Source organism: Choloepus didactylus (assembly GCF_015220235.1).
Source record: "Choloepus didactylus isolate mChoDid1 chromosome Y unlocalized genomic scaffold, mChoDid1.pri SUPER_Y_unloc1, whole genome shotgun sequence".
Taxonomy (NCBI): Eukaryota; Metazoa; Chordata; class Mammalia; order Pilosa; family Megalonychidae; genus Choloepus; species Choloepus didactylus.
Genome location: NW_023637624.1, coordinates 4,335,094 through 4,357,262, shown reverse-complemented (window position 1 = coordinate 4,357,262; position 22,169 = coordinate 4,335,094). Strand labels below are relative to the sequence as shown.

Here is a 22,169-nt window from a genome sequence, read left to right as displayed (position 1 = left end):
AAATCTTCTAAATCAAATCAATGAGTTGAAAGGAAATGTGACAAAAGAGATGAGGGATAGAAAGAAGACACTGGTTAATCATAAGGAAGAATTTTTAAACTTGGAAAAGCAAATGGCAGAACTTATGGGAATGAAAAGCACAATAGAAAGCATGAAAAACCCAATGGAGATATACAACTGCCAACTTGGAGAGGCGGAAGAAAGGATTACTGAACTAGAGGACAGAACATCTGAAATCCTACACACAATAGAACAGATAGGGAAAACAATGGAAAAATATGGGCAGGGGCTCAGGGAACCAAAGGACAACATGAAATGCAGGAAGGTACATGTCATGGGTGGCCCAGAAGGAGGAGAGAAGGGAAAAGGGACAGAAGCAATAATAGAGGAAATAATCAATGAAAATTTCCCATCTTTTATGAGAGACATAAAATTACAGATCCAAGAAGCGCAGCAAACCCCAAACAGAATATGCATGAATAGGCCTGTGCCAAGACACTTAATAATCAGATTGTCAAACGTCAACGACAAAGAGAAAATTTTGAAAGAAGCAAGGGAAGTTCAATAAGACTAAGTGCGGAATTCTCAGTAGAGACCACGGAGGCAAGAAGGCAGTGGTATGATATATTTAAGATAATGAAAGAGAAAAACTGCCAACTGAGAATCCTATGTCTGGGGAAACTGTCTTTCAAAAATGAAGGAGAGTTTAAAATATATGCAGATAAACGGACACTGAGAGAGTTCATGAACAGGAGACCTCCTCTACAAGAAATATTAAAGAGAATGCTACAGACAGATAGGAAAAACAGAAGAGAGAGGTTTGGAGAAGAGTGTAGAAACGAAGGTACCGGGAGATAGAAAGAGGATAAAGATCAGGCATTTGATGCTGAAGGAGTACAGAATGTTCAACAGAATTGATTTATAGATCCAGAAATGGATGGCACAATACTGGGTAATGGTAGCACAATATTGTAAGAACACCGAACAAAGATGACCGTGACTAAGGTTGAAAGAGGAAGGCTAGGGGCATGTAGGACACCAGAAAAAAGATAGAAGATAAATACTGGGATGGCATAACTTAGTGAAATCAAGAGTGGTCAATGATTGTGATTAAATGAATAAATGAATGTCAACTTTGTGAGGTATTGAAAATGGGATGGTATTGGGGAAAAATGCAATCAATGTAAACTAGAGTCTATAGTTAACAGTAACATTGTAATATGCTTCCATTAACTGTAACAAATGCAATATACCAAAGCTAAATGTCTATGAGAGGGGGATATAAGGGAGGGCATGGGATTCATGGTATTAGTGGTGGTGTCAGATCTTTTAATTGTATTTTACTTTAATTTTATTTTTTTTTGTTGCTTTTTAGTTATTTTTTTCTTTGTTTTTCTTTTTTTCTCTTTTATTTTCTCTTTTTTCACCTCTTCCTCTTTCTTTGTGGAAGAAATGGAAAGGTCCTTATATAGATAGTGGTGGTGAATGCATAACTATGTGATTATACAGGCAACCATTGTTTACTTAGGAGGGAAAATATGTGTGTGAATAAAATCATCTAGGGAATAAATGGAGGAATACAAGTGCTGGAGAAAATGTGGAGAAAGGGATGTACCTACTCACTGTTGGTGGGGAAGTAGAATGCAACAGCCTAGCTGGAGGGCTTCCTGCAACCCCGTTATCAGGTATGTACTTGGAAGAACTGAAATAAGGGACACAAATGGACATTTGCACAGTGGGGTTTATGGTGGCAGTATTCACGCTTCGCAGTGGACGGAGGTGGCCCTAAGGATACATCAGCTGATAAATGGAATGGCGAACTGTAGTGTATACATACAATGGAATCTTGAGCTGCTACAAGAAGGAATGAAGTTGTGAGGCATTGAAACTAAGTGAATGGATCTTGAGGACAACATTTTGAGTGAAATAAAAATGAAAAGGCAGACATTATAATGCCTCACTAATATGGCCTAACTATAATGTGCAAACTCTGAGAATTGAATCTGAAAGCATAGGTTAGCAGGGGAAGGCTTGTAGTAAGTATTCCTAGATTGTAAGCTCTTACACCAGTTACATATATTCCTGAGTTATAATGGCCATTTCTAAATTCTGAGATGCTAGGCTTTTTTTGTATAACCTGGTCAGTCCCTGTAACTTTGCATATCTGTGTGACACCTGAGACTCAGAGCCACACTCTGGCAGCTTAAATGTCAGCATTACCCCATACAACAAATGTTAAAGAGTCTGAAAAAGAGATCACACTTCAATTAGTGATATGAACAAAATGGACTCCATTAGGGCTAAGGTAAATTGGACTAAAGAGTATAGGATGATAGTGACGGTGTTTTTTTTTTATTAATTGGGATTGTTCACATACAATGCAATTATCCAAAGATCAAAAATGTGCAGTCAGTTGCCCATGGTACCATCATAAAGCTGTGCATCCTTCACCACAGTTAATTTTTTTTTCAATTTTTAGAACATTTTCATTACTAGGGGTATTAGATGTTTTGGATCCCCTTTATTACTTTAATTTTTATTCTTAATTTGTGTGTGTGGTAATGAAAATGTTCAAAAATTGATTGTGGTGATGAATGCACAACTATATCATGGTGCTGTGAACAATTGATTGTACACCTTGGAGGACTGTATGGTTTGTGAATATTTTTTAATAAAATTGAATTTAAAAAAGACCAGAAGCATTGTCCATAATTTTTTAATGATGTATTGGACTTTGTCAAAATTAAAATTACTACTCGGTAAAAAGCAGTGCTAAGAGAATGCAAAAACAAACTACAGATTGCAAGAAAATGTTCTTGAATCACGTATCTCACAAATTTCATATATGCAGAATGCATAAAGAAGTCTCAAATCTGAAAAACAAAAAAAACAAAAAACCAATTTAAAAAATAGCCGGAAGATCTGAACAGACACTTTGCCAAAGATTAATCATATGAAAATTTGCTCAATACAATTACTCTATGATTCAGTATTCTCAGTCTTAGGTGTTTACCCAAGAGAAATTAAAACTGATTGTCATGATAAGTCCTGTGTGTGAGTGTTTATAGAAGCTTTATTTTCAATTGCCCCATATTGAAAACAACCCAAATGACCTTCAACCAGTGAATGGGTAAACAATCTGTGAAACATTCTTATAATACAGTACTACTCAGCAATAAAAAGGATCAAACTAATGATTTACCCAAGAACATGGATGCATCTTATATGCATTTTGCAGAATGAGAGAAGCCAGATTTAAAAGGCTACATATTGTATGGTTCTATTTTTATGACATTCTGGAAAAAGTGAAATTACGGAAATGAAAAACATCTCAGTGGTTGGCAGAGGCAGGGAAATTGGGGTTGAACACAAAGGGGCAGCACATGGGAATTTTGGGTGTGAGGAAAGTCTTCTTTTTGGAAATGTGGTGGATACCTGACAAATTATTCTTCAAAACCCTACAAATGTACAACACTAAGTGTGAATGGTATGGCATGTAAATTAAAAACAAAAAGATCCAGGATTTGGAGGCAATCTAAGATGGAATGAAGACTGTCACAAACAAATCTAACCATGTTACAAATATATGACAACCTAACTGAGAGTAATGGGGAAGAAAGGAGCTGACTTAAGTAACTTTTAAAAAACTGCTATGAATGGATACTGTAAGACTAATGACAAAAAACCATACATACAGATCCTACTCTAGCCTGTATTTTCTATTTCTCATGGGGGTATGGGTTTGCCATGCTGTAACCACTTTATATATATATATACACACACACACACACACACACACACACACACACACACACACAAAGATTGAATAAATAAGTAAATGTATTGTAGATGATGGGAACCATGTTTTTCATTGTTGAAGAAAGAATTTAGCAATATGGAAATGGGGAAGGTCATAATTAATCCCAAGTTGCTGTCCTGTCCTTGTTTGGAGTGGGTATATATTATATATATAACTTCTAGTTGCCCCAACTAAGTAGTATGCATATATATATATATATAAATACACACTTCAGACTTAGTTTGCACTGTATTGTGCTATATTGTTTTCTATGCATGCATTGATTTCTAGTTGGAAAATCTTGGCTACAACAGTGACACTCTTAGTTTTTATTAAAAGTTGTGGGTGGCAAATATATATTTAGTTTAGCATATTTGATCAATATTCAACCAACTGAAAGTCTACATTTTAACCTCATTATTTTGATTGGATTGCATCTTATATCAGGCATAAAGGTATTCATAGATTTTTAGCAGGAAAAATTACTTTCCAAGACATAAAGTGTTGATTGTTGTTCGCTATATATTAGTTGAAAATTCCTAGTGACCTTTAGGAGTAGACTGATTTTGTGGTGATATATTGTAGCAATGGTCAAAGTTGTGCCATCTCAGATGAGAAAGTTATGAGCACTGTTTCTGTTAAGTATCCATGACATCTGTGATTCCAGAGAAAACTGCATCTCCCGATTCCAGAAGTAAAGCAATCGTGGTTTATGAAGTTAATATCCAGGTCATGGACATATTCTGTTACGGTTTCTTCTTCACAGAAAATGGGGGTCAGGGATTTTGAAGGGATTTATGAATATTACCCATTTTCCCCCTGTTTTCTGATAAGAAAGCAACTCAACCTATTGAGAAACTAGACCGTTTTGGAAACTCTTTAAATAGTGAAAAGCCCATTCAACTTAGCAATAATTTCTGCTATTTAAATCACCTTCCCCTCTCAACATGGTATTCATTTCTGTAATTGAGATTTCTTTTTATTATTCCTCCATAAGTATTGCCTTTCACAGATCAAATAATTCTGGTTTCCTTAATCTGTAATTCTCCAGCCTCTTCCACATACTTACCCTATATATTGGGAGATATCTGCAACTAAGAGGGAAACTAGTACTAAAACTTCAGAGTTTCAAGTAATCCCATGTCTTCTGAGCCTCCTTACCCATGTTGATGATCATTTATGAAACATTTAATGCCAAGATACTCAACAAACTGAGTAAATTCAAAATATTAAATTTCTCTTCCATTACTATATGGTAGTGTATTCTTCAAAGTGGTTCAAACAGAAATAAAAGTGACAGCTCACAGTTACTTATAAAACTTTGTAGATCTTTTGTGTCTTAAGCTTCTGAGATTTTACAAATTTATACTATTTAAAATCTTTGTTTTCTTTTTGTTTTCTAAGAAGAGAGAAAATTTATCTTTGACTACTGCTCAAATTTCCTTAAGATATCTTTTTAGAAAAGAAAAGTAAATGTTATATTTACCTTTCCTCTTTTCTTGGAATAGATGCTATTCCCTCAGAGAGATGGATAGTCAACTTTGACAAAGATCTTTCAGATGGTCTTGTTTTTGCAACACAATTGGCAGCATATTGCCCATTTTTGGTAAGAGTCATCTTTATATAAACTTGTCTTCTTTTATTGGAAAGAACTTAGTAATTAATACATGATGTATATTTTCTGTAAACTGATTATTTAAAATTTTTTAATATTAAATCAAATATCTGAGTCTCAATGGCCAGCGTCGCCTGCGTGTTTATTCTTGCATTTTGAGTGCAATGATCTAATACTGACAAAACGTTAATATTTAAATGATTCTTTGCTGAATTTCAAAAAATGGTGAAAAAGCAGCAGTTTTTCTCCCCTTATTAAAAAGTTTGATTATTGCATTTTCCAGATTGACTCTCACTTTGTAAATATGTACACACAACCTAAGAGTCCTGAACAGTATCTTCACAATTGCCTGATCATTGTGAATGCTCTTCGTGACATTGGCTTTGACTTGGACGTACAGGTAGATGCCTTTATATCATGCTTTCTGTAAACATTTTATGAGTGTTCTCTGTTAGTATACATGTTTGTAATATTATTTTTCTTATAAATTTTAGAGTATGAATTGAAACAGACTTTCCATGGGATATTACTAAGGTGTGGAAATTGAATTATGACTTCATAGAAATATAATAGATTTTAAAAATCTGTGTAATTATCTACACCCAACTGTGCATAATGAGAAAGTAGATTTCATGACAGGCCAAGGTGTCATATACCACAAGAATGAAGCTTGAGTGCTTTACTAATATTAACCAAGCTCTAATAGTGAATGAAAGGAACAGAGCTACATGCATATAGATTATACTTTTCTAATCTAGTAGCAATAAATAGATTTTTTCACTTTGGTTTTAAAATAAATATATGTGTTGAGACTACAATGCCAACATACATTTTTGTTATATTTGGACATCCAAATCATAATTCCATTTGGTCTTTCACATCAAGTCCTCAATAACAATCATCAGAAATATATTTTGTATGCTTACTATTTTTTGAGCCCTTTTTTGAACTTTGGGGTAATGAAATGACTTCAGAGAATATACAGACTCATTGAATTATCAAAATGAATGAATGTTAAAGTAGAAATAATATCCTACACATGTAACTAAGTGTGAAATAGGGAGGCATATAGAAGACAAGAGTAGAATTCAGATGAAGCAAGAGATCAGTGGGATCAAGAGTGATGCACTGAAGACTTTGTGGAGGAGGCAAGACATTTGGTGAATTGAAGGGTAAATTGGATTTGGATTGGTAGTGAAGAGAGAAGATGTTTGCTCAGAGGAAATGTCACAACTGGAAGTAGATTGTGAACAAACAACAGACATTTAAAAGAGTGTATGAATTGGTTGTTCTAGTTGAAGTCTGGGATTAGAGAAATAGACATAGGTGTATAGTTGAGATCTTGGGTATCAGCATAAGTTGTAAGTTTACCATGTGGGCATTATGGGAATAAAGGCATTTCCTCTTAAAACAATTACCAGCATGGACTTGGATGGAAGAGGCTGAAGACCAGGAACACAAACCAACCAGAATGCTTTGTCAATTGGTCAAGAAGGAAGCAATAACTTTCTAAACTCGGATCAGTGCAGTAGGGACTGAAAATAAAGAGCTGATTTAGGAGAAATCATGAGGTTTGCTGGAACTGGTGACCAACTGCAAAAGGAGGGCACAAGAGAAGGACCATCACAACTAATCCTAGGTTTTCTAGTCCATGATTCAGAGAGATTGACAATGCTAGTGCCAAAATATGGCTTGTTATAAAATGGTTCCTTATACCTGCTGAAGAATAGATGGTTCATAACTGTATACTTTTTTCTTGCATTAAATTTACTTGCACGCTAAAGTCACAATGAACCAGACCTGACATTTACATTCTTTTATATAGATAGTGTCATAAAGAGAAACTAATCAAACATTTCGGTCAGAGTGTTCTTTTTTTTAATAGAGTTTTGAAGAGAAACTATCATCAAAAATTTTGGTTTGGAATAATAGGAATGTTACAATTCACTTCAGTGCAACATATTATTGACTCTTCCCTGTGAAAGGCAATAAACCCTGTTAGGAGTACAGATATGGTTATGCCTCACTCATACCTTCAAAAGATCTTGTAGACTAATAGTTACAAATAACATGAAAAGGGGTTGATGAATGACACAGCAGACAAAGAAACAATGTGTTTTGGGACTCAAAGTCTCCAGAGGACACTCTGATAAAGAACAAGGAAAAGGTGCAGGGACAGGTTGGGGATTAAGATTGTCCTTGAGAGTTTGGTAGGTGTTTACAAGAAACAATATATCTTTGTTTAAAAATATAATTCATCATATATTTTGATTCTCTCTTTTGCTTTTGATTTCCTCAGATATTTTGGCTGAAGATATGTTTATTTTATTGTGTAGCCAAAATAATTAAAATTTTAAGCATCTACTAGGGAAAGTAGAGAGAAAATTTCCAAGATTTGATGAAAGGAAAAATTGGCAGTTAACTTAGTACATAAATGTGAAACTCCACCAGTCATTTCCAATGCCCTAACTTTATATCAGCCCAGATTTACCAGCCATATTAAATGATAGTGTGAGTTTTATAATATCACCATTAAATTAATTGCACATTTAATAAATGCTGATATTTAGCACTTGCCCACATTTGTACACTGTGCAATTCAGCAGTGCCTCATTTATTAATGTTTCATTTTCTTCTTCCTTATGTCCTCCTTTTCAACTGGGGAATCACCTGGGTGAGTTTTGCCAATATTATATCCTATTGTAGAGATGTCAGCAGAAATAAACAGAAATTACATGTCCTCATTTTCATAGCATGCTTTTTATTTAAAGCAAAAAAAATCATGGGCAGTTTTTGACTCAACATATGTTTTATTCCCTTATACACAGAGATGGTTATAAAAAATTAATTAACATTGATGGATGTTGTACTACACACAGTATGCAGAGTAATGAGGGGAGCTCAGGGCAAATAGATAATCTACATTTGCCCCTAAGATTTTTTGTTTCTTGGTTTTGTTTTTTTGTCACCTAAGATGCTTTCAACTTGAAATAAGAGAATATGTAAGAAAAACTGATTTAAAAATAAGGAAATTCTGTATTTTCAGAACATGGAGCTAGGTGGTAGAAGGTTATAGGAGTGGTTGTTCAGTTTCTCTATAAACTTATAAGGATTCAATTTTACTCATCCATTCTCAGCCTGTTGGCTTTGTTGTCAGCATGTACACACATAAACTTAAAATGGCTGCTGAAGTTTTTTTCAGCTTTTCCTGGGCAGGATGAATGGCCTCTCTAGAGTCTTGGGCATCTCCTTTTTCCCGGGAACGCAATCCTTTCCCAATAGCTGCACAGTGTATTTCTCCTTGCATCTCATTGACCTAAATAGTGCTCCATGCTTGTGGCTAAACAAGTCATTGGTAAAGGAAATGAATCAGCCACAAAATGTGGAAATCTTAATGAGGAAGAATAGAGGAAATGGCTGTTGGGAGGCAATCAACAGAGTCCTCTCCAAGATTACAATATGCCAGTGGGTACTGCTAGTCACAGTTGGAGTTTAGTTTGAAATCTGTGATACCATAAGGACATAATATAATAAATCCACCATGAAGTTCAGGATAATCTCACCTCCTCCACTTAGGTATGATGAAACCAAGGCCTTGGGAATCCAATTGATTTAGTCAAGATCATGGTACTGTGCAGTAGCAGGGTTTGAATCTAGTTTACCAGATTTCTCCTCCGTCATTCTTTATATCATGAGAAAATTTTCCATTTTATGGTTTAATTCCCTCTCTTTTGCAAGTACAGTAGCAAAACACTATTTTTCAGAAAAAAAGACCCATAAAACTGAAGTTTCTGATCATCTCTATATAGAGAAAGTAAATACAGTATTCTATTTTTGAAATACATTGCACATGAAAGTCTTGTTTTAAATAAACAACTTATTTTAACATCTGGCTTTGTAAACCAAGGAGTGAATAAAGTATAATTGTTTTATTTATTATCATTGAAATGTATCATAAGGAAAGGTAAAGAGGCTCTTTCATTTGGAGACTTTTACCTGGTTTCTCGCTGTATTGTCTTAATTATCAGATATATTTTTCAATTGAGATAAACATGTTTTTCATTTGCAAAGTTACAGCATTTTCATCTTATTATATGTTTTTTCAAAGATGAATTTTTGGGATAAATTTCATTTTATTACCTATATTGTTTTATGCTGTATTCACTAAAATAAGGATCAAAAGATTTCTATTGACCCCATACTTAAGCCCAGAGTGTTTTGCCCCTTGCAATTCTCCTTCCTCCAACAAACACATTTCCCATCACCGAAGACTGCCCCCTTCAGAGCACAGCCATAGGCTGCTCCATCACACAGGTCCCAGCAGGACCACATCCTTTCCCTTGAAATTTACCTTCATAAGCTTCAAAGGTGAGTTAAAGTATCAAACTGTGTCATCCTTTTTCTTTCTTCTTATTTTGTTATTCTCTAAAGCCATTTCCCTGAGTGTATTGTCTAATATGGTATATGGTCTCTCTTGAAGAACTGTGAGACAGCCAAATATGGAGTCGATACTTCAGGCTCTGATGTATCTCTTACTTTTCTGAAAATCATGCACCCAGGCAGCTTCCTACCTTGCCTAGGCAGGTCATCCTCTCTATTCCTTATTAACCATCCTCTTCTCCCTCCTCAGTCCACTTCATTGGAAAAATTTACTCCTTATTGACAAAACAAAAAGAACATACCCATCACTTCTTTCAAGGAAGGACAAGAATGTATGAGGAAGTGTGGACTAATCGATTATCTGAGTATCCAGTATTATTGTTCATTAACTGCTACTAAACATTAGAGTCAAATGCATTACTTCCACATGACACTTTAGGTCTCCTCTGCTCTCACACTATTTCCATCTCAAGTTGCTGGTTTATTAGGGATGGTGTGTATGTCTTTGAATCCCTGTCTCATACCAATCCAAATACTTTGCTAGGAATTCTTTCCCACTACCCCTACCATGTTCTAAAAGATCCGAGGCACTACATAAGCTGAAAGAACCCTTCTCTTTTCTGATGCTAGCCTTACTGTTTGGTTCTTACTTACATTCTAGCTTTAATTAGTGTCCATGGTGTTATTCCTCTGTAATTTGGCATTTTATCTCAGATCTATTCCAGCCACCATCATTAATTTATCTTGTTTATCAGTACCATTGCCTTTTCTGACTTACTATAATTTGCCTGTCCTAGAAAAAGTTGGGGAAGTACTTTCCCAGCCACCTTCTCTCTGATCTGCCTTAATTTTTGCTCTTGTTATGCCATTCCTTGTTCAGAAACCAAGTCCCTCATCTTGGCATGCAAATCCTCCACAACGTGGCCCCAGCACTCCTTGCTCTTACGACCCATACTTGTTTCCTCCTATCTTATGTACAATTCAGTTCTTTCCTGAACAAACACTATGCTTTCCTATATTCTTGGTCTATCTTCCTTTTACTTTTTGATAGAATACACGCTTTTCCTCATCCCCAACCCAATTTATTCAAAACCCTAGCATTCTTTAAGGCCTATATCAAGGGCCACTTCCTCCTTTGGGATTTTGCTTGAAAATCTCATGCCATTTTTTTTTTTTGCCTTTATAGCACAGTAGTTTATCTCCTTGCCCTTTTTCTTTTACTCTATTGTATGATACTTTAAGGCAGCAATAGTGTCTTCATCACTTTAGTAATCCTTACTAGTGTATAGTATTGTCTCTGACGTTTACTGGTTTTTATGGAGTCTTCGAGGCTGTGATATCAGTGTTCCACTTAGAACACCTCTAATTCATCATTTAACACTTAAGCCAAGCTTTTCTGATTCATCTCCATACAGTTTGCCCTGTCTGCATTTCAGTGTCAGTCATTCCGTAACGTTTTGCAAGTAATTCATCATTTGTTATACTATATTTTCACTCTTTTTATAATTTTATAATTTTTGTAACTATATTATAGCTTTATAATTTTAATTTGTCTAAATATCCTCTAATATATAATTTTCTTCTTTTAAACTAGGCAACTGACATCTGTGATTCAAATCTAATTCTGATGCTCATGCTTTGTGTCTACATGTATGAGAGGCTCCCTACATATCTCCCAAAGAAGGTGGTGCCCTTTCACTGTACTCTGCATGACACTGTGCTGGGACAGGTATGGCTACCTTTGGGACCAAAATATACTTGGAGTTGTGCACTTAAGAAGGGTTTTAGATATTTCTTTCACAACGCAAAATTAACAGAAAGTATCTATATGATGTATTTTTATTAAAACTGAAGATGCCTTAGTATATGTGCTTCTTCTAGGCCCAAGGTCTAGAAGACTGAAATGAATAGTTTTTTCTTAATAAGAGTCACCATTTACAATGAAATGATAGTCCCTTCATTCCCGTTTGTGAAATCAGTGGAGTTTGAGGAGATGAAGAATCAAAGTTAAACACTTTCAAAGGCCCAATCTTTTGAAGTCACTTCAGATTCACTTCATGCACAAGAAGACTGACATCCCTTAAGTGGAAACTTGTAATCTGAAAGTGCTCCATTTTCCTTTAGGTAGAAGTGTACACACCCAGATGGACTTTGTTCAAAGAAGAATGTAGAAAGGGAAGTAATAATGAAAGCACTCCTGACTGGGGCCACCTAATTCCAACTAAAGGTTCCTATATACACTGGAGCTGTTGAATGTGGAAAAGTGTATTTTTCAATTCACAGGAAAAAAATGAAAATGCAATTTCTGAGCCCTGTGCCAATAATATTTCTCTGTAAAATGTCCATTTTTGCAATTGCTCTCTTTCATGGGGAAGTATTATTGATCTCAAGTTTTCAAAACTTTTGGTTCTTATTAACATTTGTGAAATATTTACTAGCATAAAATTTAAAATTGCTTATATTTATCTAAGAATATCCCTTCTACTTGTTTTCATAAAATCTTCAACCATATTTATAGGTCTCTTTGTGCTTCTTTCTCAGGACACTATGGCTGAGATATCAGTCTTATTCTAGGTAATAATTTATTCTTCAGTCAGATTCATATTTATTTTTTTTTCTTAGTATTTTTAGATTTTTCCTATTCATACTTTTGGGGGGTTGTATACTTTTGATACAGAACTTGCCCATATTTGGTCTTCAAAAGTTATGCTCTGGTGATCTGTGATTTGTTACTGTAGTCTTTTTGAAAAAAAAAAAAAGTTGCATAGCCTCAGTGTCAGTGTAAGTGATTGATAAAAATTCAGACATATACTGGGAAAAATGCAGGTTCTCGTCTCAAAGTGGAAAGGGTTTAGTTTAGGGAAAGGAAATCATCCACCTTCTTATTTTTCTGCTAGCAAATATTGAGGTATGATGCCTTTCATTTAACTTTATTTCTTTACACTTTTGTAAGAACAGAAGAGACAATAAGAGAGAATTCCATAGAGAATTATGTAGCAGTGTTTACTAGGATAGTTCCCTAACAATAATGATTTTCAAGGGCTTTCGATACTAACTAGTCTAGAGATGTAATTACATTGCAGAAGGCTTTTAACTTCAAGGTAAAGTTTCAGAAGATTTAGAAGTATTCTCCTTAAACTTGCAAGTAACAGGAGTCTGAATTAGATTAAGCAGTAATTTATTTCAGTTAAGTATTATTACCAGTTCTCTAATGCTGTCCACATTTATATTTATGTCATTTAATTGTTAAAGTTTTTAAAAGTAGCTAATATTAATACTAGCTAATGTTTAAACATGAATTTTACTTATCATATTAAAAATCAATTGAAAGAATAATTACATGGAAAAATGCACTTTCCTCATTTAGCTCTTTACTAGAAATGATGTTCACATCTTAAGAACATGGATGACATTATAGAGATACCACTTTTATCTTTAGCAATTTTACAAAAAGCTTCCTTGAAGGAACAAAATGAAAATAAAAAATATATGCAATATAAAATATTACAACAACTTTTGATTTAAATTTCATCTAAGAAAATCACTGATTTGGAAATCGCTAACTGAGCATCTTTGGCACTGTTTGTTCTTGTGAATCAATACCATGAAATGGCAATTCCTACTACATAGAATGTCATTATTACTTACCCTTTCAGCCTTTCAGGATATATAAAAATCTCATGAAATAGCGACTATACTTGAAAAAGCATTTCTGTAGGTATGTATTGCTAATGGAAATATAGAATGTTGAAACCAACATGAAACAGTGATTACAGAGTGCAGTGATTTTCTGAGACCTTTGTGTAAAACCAACTGAGCTCTTTTACTTTTTTTCTTTTTGAAACAAAAGTTACACAGAAGACCAATATTAAAATAAGAATGGCTCTCATCGCAAAAGGGGAAAAGATGCTCCAAGCTTTCCCTCTTTCTCTTGAATAGGTTGCTCTTGTCCCCATCCACCCTTCACCACCCCTACATGAAATTCTGAAGTCTTTTGGAAGATTATGATAACACATGTGCTCAGTGCCTTTGTGTCATAAACATAATGACAATGAGAAGTTTCTTTCAGATCTCAGGATGGTTCTGGAAGTTCCAGGACTATCAACCAATTTTAGTTCAAGGTGGGTCTACTATGATTTGCAAAATCTATCTCCAGAAAATGGAAATTAGCTGTCAAGGTCTTACAATCTCTTGGTTTCTTAATGAACACCTGAAGTAAATTAATAAAGAAAGAAACAAACAAATGAATAAATTTAAAGAAAAATAACCTACCTGCTAGGGCAGTCATGCCTCCACCATAACTTTTATCTGTAAGTAAGTGAGCAGCCAGAGAACTCCAAATCCTCAGAAAAGCTGAAGGCAGAAATTCCTCAACAAAAACACACTTGTTTTGGTAGTTATCAAAGTTGTTAGTCTTTAATCTTTCAACAAATTTCTACCATATTGCTTATAATTCACCATAACCACATGTAATGTTAGTTTCTTAGTCTTCACATATCTGTGCCTAGTTCCTAGACTCACTGAGTTCTAGTCATCTTTGCTGTCACTCTGACTTAGCTAGTCTTCTGTGATACTTGACTTCTTCCTAATGTGAATGTATTTTTCTTTCTGTTTTTTTTTTATTTCCATTATGTTTCATGTGAACCCCTTGTTTTCTCAAATATTTTAAGAAATTCTCCCTCTAGAAATGATGTAGCTTGTTCTCTAATACTCTCCATATCTCTGGTCAGGAAGGAAGGTGCAGCCAACCCCTAGCTAAACTACTGCTTCTAGAACAGGCCACCATCATCTTCAACCTGTACCTCTGTTTTCAAGCCTATACATTTTAACACTATCTCCACTGAACAGCCGTAATATCATTTCTGCAAATTAGATCATATAAGTTTTCTGTTTGAAATCCTGGAATGGTTTCCCTTTGCAATAAGAATAAAATCAACATTTCTAATTTTGGTCTTCAAACTTTTGATGATTCGGTACATTTCATTTATCATTTCCATGTTAGAATGTTCCCTCCCCCATCTAGTTTTTCTAAATTAAATATATCTATATATATGCACGTTCAAACCTGGCTCTTGAAGGGCTTGGTTTGGCACAGCCCTGAAACCAAAGAACATGCCAGGCATAGAGTGAGACATGGGTTTATTAGGACTTACGAACAGGAGAGAGTTCTTCTTTCTGGTGGCTGGCCAGAAAATGGAAGTTAGTGCTCCGCGAAGGGTAGGGAGTGCAAAGGGCAGCTTATAAGAGTTTAGGACAAAGGCATTCCATAGAGTGTGAGAAGAGTTTCAGCAGGGTCTCATGACACAGGGGTCTGGAGATTTGTTATCAACAGTGATCAGGGGAGGGGATTTTTGATGCTTTGTTTATGATACCATCTGTACATACTTTCTTCCTTGAGGAGGTCTGGTGATCTTCAATTTCTTTCCTAGTCAGTCAGGCTGTTACATGCTGTGGGGCTTCATTCCCTATTAGGGAGGGTGATCCCGGGCCCTGGTTACCCACATATACATGTGTGTGTGTGTGTATGTATAAATTGTATATACATATAAGTATAAAAAGGTATAAAGTCACTATAAGTAAAAAGTCTAATTTCTACCAGTTGTACATTAGAATTACGCTTGTTTTCCTTGTTAAGAATATAAAACTATCTGGTAAAAAGAAGAATCATGGAGGGTCATCATCAATATAGCAACATAAGACATCCCATGGAAAAGTCTTCCCTCAGTATCTACTAATAAAAGGACAAATCCCACTTGCTTAGAACTCTGAAGGATTATAGAGACTTTAGAAGGACTGCACAAACACTGACTTGAAGAAAAAGAGGAATAATATCCAAAAGCATGTAGGAGATTGTCTTCCCAGAGTCACAAGTCTGGACTCCTCACTCTTACATGGTCCCAGCTTGGGAGTCACCCAGTGTCCACATGGCCCAGATCCTTCCTGCCTCGGAGGCAGAATATAGAGACACTCAGAGCAGCGAGTTAGAACCCCATGCATATCCAGGCACAGAGACCCAAGTCTGCAGAGACCCAGGGCAGAGCACAAGCCTCTGAGGAGTGCCACATACAAAAGGGCCCTCAGGGGGAATAAAAAGAGAGAGAGACCATGGCAGAACTGTTGGCAATAGGTGGCCTCACTCAATCCATTCTCTGTTTGCTGGAACACCTAAATGCAAAATGGACCTTTCTGGATTGACCTGCCTTTCGAGATTGATGCTATCTGGGTCCCCAGGGATGGGTGCCCTAAAAGGGAAGAAACTGAATGCAGAAAACCCCTTGCAAAAAAAGGGGGTGGTGAAGTGAGCTGATGTAAGACAGGATGAATCCCAGAACTGAAAAGTGTAAGAAAAAGAGGTCACTGAGTGATGGAGAGAATTTAAAGAAATTATAGGCACTGGAGAGAAAATTATTCACAAAAACAAATAGAATAGATCAAGATTTCTGGGGAACAGAGGAAAGGAAGCTTTCTTTTGGAGGCAAAACAATCGTACAAAAAGTGCAGTGCTAAAAATTGTACCACATATCTGGGGCAAGAAGCAGATGAAGAAGAGCTGAGAAAAACTGAACAGTTAAACACAGGCTACCCTAAAGGTCCAGCCTGTGTTTGGACCCATGCATCAAAGAAAAGTCTTAACACAAAGCCAACCAACAATAAAACCCTACACAAGACAGAGACACTGACCTTCAGAATTAACATGTCAAAATAATCAGATGCCCAGACATCAGCAAAAAAATTACAAGTCATACTAAGAAGAAGGAAAATATGACTTACTTAAGAGAACAGATTAAAACATCAGAGGAGACACAGAATTTGGAACAACTAATCAACAAAGTTCAAACAAATCTGAATCAATTCAAGGAGATGACAGAAAATATAGATATAGACCTAAAGGATATTAAGGAGGCAAAAATATGAGCATAAAGGAGAATTTGGAAGTTTAAAAAGAAACATAACAGAAATTAGGGGGACGAAAGGCACAATAATATAGGTGAAAAATGTATCAGATGCATGTAACAGCAGATTTTAATAGGCAGAAGAAATAATTGGTGAACTACAAGACAGTACAATCAAAATCATGCAGTCAAAAGAACAGGTAGAGAAAATAACAGGAAAAAAAAAACAGAGCAATGTCTTGGGGATTTGAGTGACAGCATGAAGCACACAAATGTACGTGTAATGGGTGTCCCAGAAAGAGAAGAAAAGGGAAGAGTGGCAGAAAGGATATTTGAGGAAATAATGGTCATTTATGAAAGACATAAATAGGCATGTCCAAGAAGCACAATGTACTTCAAACAGAATAAACTGTAATAGACCCACTGCAAGACACATACTAATTAGAATTTCAGATGCCAAAGATAAAGAGAGATTTCTGAAAGCATCAAGAGAAAAGAAATTCATCACATACAAGGAATCCTCAATAAGACTAAATGTCAGTTACTCATCAGAAACTATGATGGTGAGAATGCAGTGGTATGCTATATTTAAGGTACTGAAAGAGAAACCTGCCAACCCAAATTTCTTTATCCAGCAAAATTGTCCTGCAAAAATGAGGGAGTTTTAAATATTCACAAATAAGCATAAACTGAGAGAGTTCATCAACAGAAGACCTGCCCTACAAGAATTACTAAAGGGAGTTTGGCAGGTTGAAAGGAAATGATGGGGAGAGCATGATTTGTAATAGTGTGAAGAAATGAAGACCCTCACTAAAGGTAACCGAAAAGGTAAATGGAAAACCCAGCAGTACTGTATCCTCAGTATACAACTCTACTCTTTAATTCCTGTAAGGGTCAGACTACAATTGAACAAGAAAGAGGCATATTTCCTGATGATGGAGGAGCCAAATATAAGGAGGTATGTGGGAAGAAAACAATATAAAGAGGGGAAAGAAAGAGATATGGGAGCAAAGAAAATTCATTCTGTTGAAGTTAAGTTGGTATCCTTTCAACTGAGTAGCTTATAGGTATAGCTTGTGTAATACAAACCCTGGGGTAACCACAAAGAAAGTATTTTAAAAATATACAAATAAAAATGAGAAAGGCATCAGTCAGATAAATCACAAAAGATCAACTGTACAGAAAAAGATCTTGCAATAAAGGAAAAGAGAATTAAAAAAAAAGATATGACATAAAAGAACCAAAGGACAAAATGGCTGAAGTAAGTACGTCCTTTATAGTAATAACACTGAATGTTAATGGATTAAACTCCCCCAATCAAAAGACAAAGACCGGGAGAATGGATAAAAAAGCATGCGCCAACTTTGTGTTCTTTACAAGAGACCTTAGACCAAAATACACAAATAGATCGAAAGTGAAAGGACAGAAAAAGATATTATATGCAAATAGTAACCAAAAAAGAGCTAAGGTAGCTATGCTAATACTAGACAAAATAGACTTTAAGTCAAAAGCTGTTACAAGAGACAAGGAAGGAAACTATATATTAATAAAAAGGGCAATCCACCAAGAAGAAATAACAATCATAAATATTTATGCACCTGACCACAGTGCCCCAAAATACATAAGGTAAACACTGGCAAAACTGAGAGTAGAAATGACACCTCTACAATAATAGCTAGGGACTTCAATACACCATTCCCATCAATAGACAGAACATCAAGATAAAATCAATAAGGAACAGAGAACTTGAATAATATGATAGATGAACCAGACCTAGAATACATATAGAGAACATTGCATGCCAAAACAGCTGGATATACATTCTTCTCAAGTGCACATGGATCATTCTCTGATGTAGACCACATGTTGCATTTTGTAATAAGTTACAGTAAATTTAAAGAGATTGAAATTATACAAAGTATATTCTCTGACCATAATGTAATGAAGTCAGAAATCAATAACAGTCAAAGAACTGGAAAATCCACAAATATAGGAAAGTTAAATAACACAGTCTTTAAAAAATCAGTGGGTCAAAGAAGAAATGACAAGGAAAATCAGTAAATATCTTGAGACAAATGAAAACAAGAACACAACATATCAGAACTTATGGATGAAGTGAAGGCATTGCTGAGAGGGAAATTTATAGACCTAATTGCATACATTAAAAAAAAGAATAAAAAGCAAAAGTCAAAGACCTAACTGTACACCTGGAGGAACTTGAAAAAAGAACAGCAAAGTAAGCCCAAATCAAGGAGAATGAAAGAAATAACAAAGATAAGAGCATAAATAGATGAAATAGAGAATTAAAAATACAATAGGGGATATTAACAAAATCAAAAGTTGGTTCTTTGAAAAGGTGAAAAAAAATCAACAACCCCTTAGCAAGACTAACAAACGAAGAAAAAAAGAGAAAAGATGGAAATAAATAAAACCAGAAATGAAAGGGGAATGTTATTACTGAACCCACAGAAATAAAAAGAATCATGAGAGGATACAATGAACAAATTTTGTATCCTCAAAATGCAACAAATTAGAAAACCTAGATGAAATGGGCAAATTCCTAGAAACACATGAACAACCTATACTGACTCTAGAGGAAAGAGAAGATCGGAACAGACCATTACAAACAAAGAGATTGAGTTGGTCTTCAGAATGTCCCAACAAAGAAAAGCCTAGGAAGAGTTGGCTTCACAAGTGAATTCTACCAAACATTACATGAAGAATTAATACTAGTCCTTCTCAAACTCCTCTAACAAATTGAACAGAAAGGAACACTATCTAATTCATTCTATGAGGCCAGCATCACCCTAACATCAAAGCCAGATACAAATATTACCAGGAAAGAAAATTACAGACCAATTTCTTTTATGTAAACAGATGTAAAAGAGAAAAAAGCACAAGATCATCTCAATTGAATCAGAAAAGGCATTTCACAAAATCCAGAAAACTTTTTTTGATAAAACACTTCTAAAAATAGGAGTAGAAGCAAACTTCCACAACATGATAAAGGACATATATGAAAAACCTACAATTAACATCATACTTAAAGGTGAAACACTGAATGCATTTCCTGTAAGATCTGGAGCAAGAAAAGGATGCCCACTGTCACCACTGTTATTCACTCACCATTGTACTAGATAGAAATTCTGGTCAGAAAACTTAGGCAATGAAAAGAAATAGCGCTTTCACTATTTGCAGATGGCATACTCCTATATACAGGAAGTCCAAAAAACTAGAGCAAATCTACTAGAGCTAATAAACAAATTCAGCAAAGTGGCAGGGTACAACTTCAACACTCAAAACTCAGTAATGTTTCTATACACTAGTAATGAACAATCTCAGGAGGAAATCAATAAAAAAATTCCGTTTCTAATTGCAACCAAAATAATCAAATATCTAGCAATAAAATTTAACCAAGGATGGAAAGGATTTATACATGGAAAACTATAAAGCTTTCAGAAAAGAAATAAAAAAGATCTAAATAAAGGGAAGAGCATTCCCTCCTCATGTATTCAAAGACTAAATATTTTTATGATGTCAATTCTACCCAAAATGATTTACAGATTCAATATAATCCCACTCAAAATCCCAACAGCCTACTTTGCAGAAATGGAAAAGCCAATTATCAAATTTATTTGCATGTTAAGGGGTCTTAAATAGCCAAAATCATCTTTAAAAAGAAGAAGGAAGTTGGAGAACTCAGACTTCCTGAAGTTAAAGCTAATTACAAAGCTACAGTGGTAAAAACAGCATGGCACTGGCGCAAGGATAGACATATAGACCAATAGAACAGAATCAAGAATTCAGAAATAAACCCTTGTATCTATGACCAATTGATTTTTTTAATTCCGTTTTATTGAGATATATTCACATACCATACAGTCATCCATAGTGTACAATCAGCTATTCACAGTAGCATCGTATAGTTGTGCATTCATCACCCCAATCTACTTTTTGAACATTTTCCTTGTACCAGAAAAAGTAAAACCAAGAATAAAAAATTAAAGTAAAAAAGAACACCCAAATCATCTCCCCACCCTGTTTTTCATTGTTTTTGTCCCCATTTTTCTACTCATCCATCCATACACTGGAGTGTGATCCACCAGGCTTTCACAATTACACTGTCACCCCTTGTAAGCTACATTGCTATACAATTGTCTTCAAGCTTTAAGGCTACTGGGTTGCAGTTTGGTAGTTTCAAGTATTTACTTTTAGCTATTCCAATGCATTAAAACCTAAAAAGCGTTATCTATATAGTGGATAAGAATGCCCACCTGAGAGACCTCTTGGCTCCATTTGGAATCTCTCAGCCACTGAAACATTATTTCATTTCATTTTGCATCCCCCTTTTGGTCAAGAAGATGTTCTGAATCCCATGATGTCAGCTCCAGATTCATCCTTGGGAGTCATATCCTGTGTTGTATTGCCAATTGATTTTTGACAAGACTGCCAAATCCACTCAACTTGAAAAGAATTGTCTCTTTGATAGATTGTCCTGGGATAACTGGATATCCATATGCAAAAGAATGGAGGAGGACCCATATCATATACTATGTACAAAAAGTAACTCAAAATTGATCCAAGATCTAAATATAAAAATGAGGACTATAAAGCTTCTAGAAGAAAATACAGGGAACCATCTTCAAGATCTTGTGTTAGGCAGAAGTTTCTTAGACTACATGCAAAGCACAAGATTACAAAAGAAAAAGTAGATAAGTGGGACCTCGTCAAAATTAAAAAGGTTTGTGCAGCAAAGAACTTTGTCACAAAAGTGAAAGGACAACCTACTCAATGGGAGAAAATATTTGGAAAACACATATTTGATGAGGGTTTAATATCCAGAATATGTATAGAAATTCTGCCACACAACAATAAAAAGACAAACAGTCCAATTAAGAAATGAGCAAAAGACTTGGATAGAGTTTTATACAAAGAGGAAATACAGATGGGTAAAAAGCACATGAAAATGTGGTCAACATAATTAGCTATTACAGAAATGCAAATCAAAACCACAGTGAGATATCATTTCACACCCACTCAAATGGCTACTATTAAAAAAAACAAAATTGCAAGTGTTGGAGAGGATGTGGAGAAATAGTAACACTCATTCATTGCTGGTGGCAATGTAAATGGCACAGCTGCTGTGAAAGTTTGGCAGCTCCTCAGAAAGAAAGTATAGAATTACCATATGACCTGACAATCCCTCTACTAGTATATACCCAAAAGAATTGAACGTGGGAACTCCAACAGATATCTATACACTGATATTCATTACAGCATTATTTACAATTGCCAATAGATGGAAGCAACCCATGTGCCCACCAGCCAATGAATGGATAAACAAATTGTGGTATGTACTTACAAAGGAAAAATATTCAGTGTTAAAAAGGAATGAAGTTCTTCTTCATGTGACAACGCTGATGAACTTTGAAGACATTATGTTGAGTGAAATAAGCCAGACACAGAAGTTCAAATATTGTAT

The 22,169-nt window shown here is 35.1% G+C and overlaps 1 protein-coding gene across 1 annotated transcript in view; it reads left to right on the top strand.

The window, feature by feature from the left end:
• CFAP47 (cilia and flagella associated protein 47) overlaps positions 1 to 22,169 on the top strand; it is a 455,597-nt gene that overhangs the window by 202,571 nt on the left and 230,857 nt on the right. Inside the window, exons 34-36 of the mRNA XM_037824716.1 lie at positions 5,308 to 5,405; positions 5,698 to 5,814; positions 11,389 to 11,523. Coding sequence (XP_037680644.1) covers positions 5,308 to 5,405; positions 5,698 to 5,814; positions 11,389 to 11,523 — 350 coding nt within the window. The remainder of the gene's footprint in view (positions 1 to 5,307; positions 5,406 to 5,697; positions 5,815 to 11,388; positions 11,524 to 22,169) is intronic.